Source organism: Dasypus novemcinctus, chromosome X, assembly GCF_030445035.2.
Source record: "Dasypus novemcinctus isolate mDasNov1 chromosome X, mDasNov1.1.hap2, whole genome shotgun sequence".
Taxonomy (NCBI): Eukaryota; Metazoa; Chordata; class Mammalia; order Cingulata; family Dasypodidae; genus Dasypus; species Dasypus novemcinctus.
The window spans coordinates 124,218,936-124,222,626 of record NC_080704.1 but is presented as its reverse complement, the minus strand read 5'-3'; the positions used below and the strand labels follow the sequence as shown (position 1 = coordinate 124,222,626).

Sequence of the window (3,691 nt, the reverse complement as noted above, 5' to 3'; positions counted from 1 at the left end):
ATTTCATCAAAAGAAATAAAAGCTAACGAGCCATGATCCATAACAACGGGCTAGAAAACCAAAGTCAATTGCTCTTTTGCTCACTTTGAGTCCATGTACATGATCAGAAGTTTGACATTTAAAAAAATAGTTTAATAAAAATACACTAGTTCTACAAGCAGCCTTCATGGTCATTTCTTAAATTAAACTCATCATAATCAAATGAAAATAATGCCATGTCCTCTTATTGAAAGAGGTCCTCTTGTTACAAGAAAAGCAACTTTACATTTTCTATAACACAACACATCTCCCTATGAGTACACAGACTGTGCATATAAAGGTCATCAGTATTTCTGAACGCAAAGTAACGATATTAGCGGAGTGCTTGAGTGAAGGCGCTAAACTTCCTCTTCCTTATTATAAACTTGCCACTCCCTACTGTAGAGTTGGTGTAATAACACATGTAGTGACATGATACAGTCTTTTTTTTTTTTTTAAATAACCAGTGTATTTCCTTTCTAAAGTTTCTTAAAACCATGACAGAAATTGTCTTTGTATATATTCTATAGCTGTCCAAACCAACAGGGCAGTGTTCTAACACCAACTATGGAAAATGGCTTTTACTGATTACCTAGACCCACACGCACGGCAGTAATGCGGCACCTTTGCAGCGCCACCGCCAGGTGAGCCTGGGCTCTTCAGGTGATATGTGTGTTTCTCCTGAATTATCAGAATGTTACAGTACACGGCCACGGGACACACAGGCAGAATGGACCTTGATGCGCATGGAGGCAGTGCAGTTAGAAAGGGATGTACGTTCCTTTTATTCCAGTACCTTAGTATAATAAAGTTAACAAAAATAATAAAATATTACAAAAAAAAAAAAAAGCCAGCTGGCACTGCCAACCAATTCCTGTAGTAGTCTTAGAAATCCTAATCCCGTAGAATTTCCTCTTGTAGTAGATAAGCACCACCGTCCTCGGGTGTGTTTCAGTGTATCGTTTTCTACGCCCAGCAAGCCTGGCGATGCAGCTACCTGAGTTCTCCTGGTTGTGCGCAAATGCAGTCTTAATTCACAACTTCCCAGCTTTCATGTAGGTGGGGATAGAGCCACGCTGAGTCAGCCCTTCAAACCTCTTATAGGTGTAATTGAGAAAAACCCAGTCTTTGGATTTGTAGTCCGGCTCTGTGGTGTTTGGCACTGGCTGTAAAATATCAGATTCGGGAAAGTCATCGAAATTTGAAGTGTCATCAATGCTTTTGATTTCTATAGGGATTGCTGCTGGCCTTTCCCTGATGTGCCCCCAGTCTACACCTTCAAAGAAGGGATGACCTTTTATTTCTTCTACTCCACTATTTCCAATTCTATTTTCAGAATCAATACAAAATCTGAGAATTAAGGCTTTGGCTTTCTCAGCTATCGGCACCTCTGGAGGGAATACCAGCGTTTCTTTCCAGCTCATCACTTTTCTGTACGTCTCTTGAGGCGTTTCCGAGCAGAAAGGTGGGTACCCTATTAGCATCTCATACATGATCACTCCCAGAGACCACCAGTCGCACAGTTTGTTGTAGCCCGTCTGCATGAACACTTCCGGGGCGATGTAATCCGGTGTGCCGACAGTTGAGTATGCCAGCTGCCTCCTGTTCTTCTTCCAGGTCTCAGCCTTCCTCTTCGAGTTCATGTTCTGAAATGAGAAGTCGCTTGGTGGGTTGTGGGTGAGGTTTCGGTAGAATTCAGTCCTGTGAGCTTTCTTTAATCCCGTGCATAAACCAAAATCAGACAATTTTACATGACCCTTGGCATCCAGTAAAAGGTTGTCTGGTTTAATATCTCGATGGATGAAACCCAATTGATGGATTGCATCTATTGCCAGAACCGTCTCTGAAATGTAGAACTGGGTTTCTTCTTCTGTCAAGGTGTCTTTCTTCATTAACAGTGTCATCATGTCACCTCCAGGGAGAAATTCCATGATTAGATAGAGGTTCCTCTTATCCTGAAAACTGTAAAACATCTTCACCACCCAGGCACCATCTGCTTCAACCAAAATATCTCTTTCTGCTCGAATATGGGCCACCTGCTCTTTCTCAAGCATATCAGCCTTTCTCAGTATCTTCATTGCATAGATATGACCTGTGTCTTTCTTCTGGACTAGCCGCACCTCTCCAAAAGCTCCTCTTCCTATGACTTTAAGAGACTCAAAGTCATCCAAGCCAAGTCTGGTCCTCTTGAGCCGTAAGAACTCTGTTTCTTTGCGGGCATGTTGTGATCGGCGTAACTTTTTCTCTTCATCTGCTAACCCTTCTTCTTCCATGGCCACTTCTAATTTCTTCTGCCTGGTTTCTCTCTCTTCATGCTGCAAAATGAGGTTGCTGTAAAAATTCTCCAGGGTGAGCTTGGCTACAGTCACTCTCTCCCGGGTATGGCTGCTCATAGGAAAGGTTGTTGTCGTCCCTGCCGTCATTGCCATAGTAACAGAAACTGCTGGTCGCGCCCGCGGCCGGCCCAGCCTCTGCTCGGACCGCAGCCGGCCGGAGCCCGTCCGCGCCCGGCCCCAGCGCCGCCCTCGCCCCGCCCCCCTGTCTTTACTTCTGATTAGGTATTATGGGATCATCAATTCCTTCTTTGGTCTATGTAGGCTGCTTATGAGTTTCTAGGAGTTTGTCCATTTCTCTAAATTGTCCTTTTTGTTGGAATATAATTTTTCAAAGTATCCTCTTATAATACGCTTTATTTCTGTGTGGTCAGTGGTGATATCCCCTTTCTCATTTCTTATTTTGTGTATTTGCACCTTTTTTTTTTCTTTGTTAGTCCAGCTAAGAATTTGTAAATTTTATTGATCTTCTCAAAGAAGTAGCTCTTGTTTTTTTATTTTTCAAGTGTTTTCTTATTTTCTATTTCATTTAATTCTTTTCTGATCTTTGTTGTTTATTTCTTTCTTCTTTCTTTGGGGTTAGTTTGGTTTTTATTTTTCACTAATTTCTTGAAATTGCACTTAGGTCTTCGATTTTAGCTCTTCTTTTCTGATGTATGAATTTATGGCTATGAATTTCCCTCTCAGTATAGCTTTTGCTGCATCCCATAAGTGTTTATATGTTGTGTTGTCATTTTCATTAGTTTCAAGGTAATTCCTGATTTCTTTTGAGATTTCCCCCTAGACCCACAGATTGTCTAAATCATGTGTTTGACTTCCGTATCTTGTTGCCAAGTCTGGGTCTCTGGCTCTCGTAGATTTTCAACTTCATTCTCCTGTGGTCAGAGACATTGTTTTGTTCCATTTAAAATTTTCTGAGTTCATTCACACTTTCTCAGTGACCTAGCATGTTGTCTGTCTTGGAGGAGAATGATCCATCTACCCTTGAGAAGAAGGTATATCCTGCTCTATTTTTTAATAAGGGTTTTGTATATATCTATTATGTCCAGATCTTCTAATATGTTATTCATAATGTTTGTTTCTTTATTGATTCTCTGTTGAGATGTTCTGTTTAAAGTTGATAATGGTGTACCAAATTTCCCAACTATAATTGTAGAGGCATCTATTCCTCCAGTTTGTTTTCTAGTGTTTGCCTCATGTATTTTGAGGCACCCTGATTAGGTGGATAAATATTTTAGAGAGTTCTTTTTTCTTGAAAGATTACCCCTTTTACTAATATATAGTGTCCATCTTTGTCACTGAAAACAGTTTTCCACTTAAAGTCTATTTTGTTCTATATT

The 3,691-nt window shown here is 40.6% G+C and overlaps 1 protein-coding gene across 1 annotated transcript; it reads right to left on the bottom strand.

Moving 5' to 3' along the window:
• Positions 1-910: 910 nt before the first annotated feature.
• LOC101413294 (serine/threonine-protein kinase 38-like) lies at positions 911-2,531 on the bottom strand. The gene has a single exon (XM_058291820.2). It carries the CDS (start codon positions 2,445-2,447, stop codon positions 1,053-1,055), a length of 1,395 nt encoding a protein of 464 aa, XP_058147803.1. The 5' UTR covers positions 2,448-2,531; the 3' UTR covers positions 911-1,052.
• Positions 2,532-3,691: the final 1,160 nt, after the last annotated feature.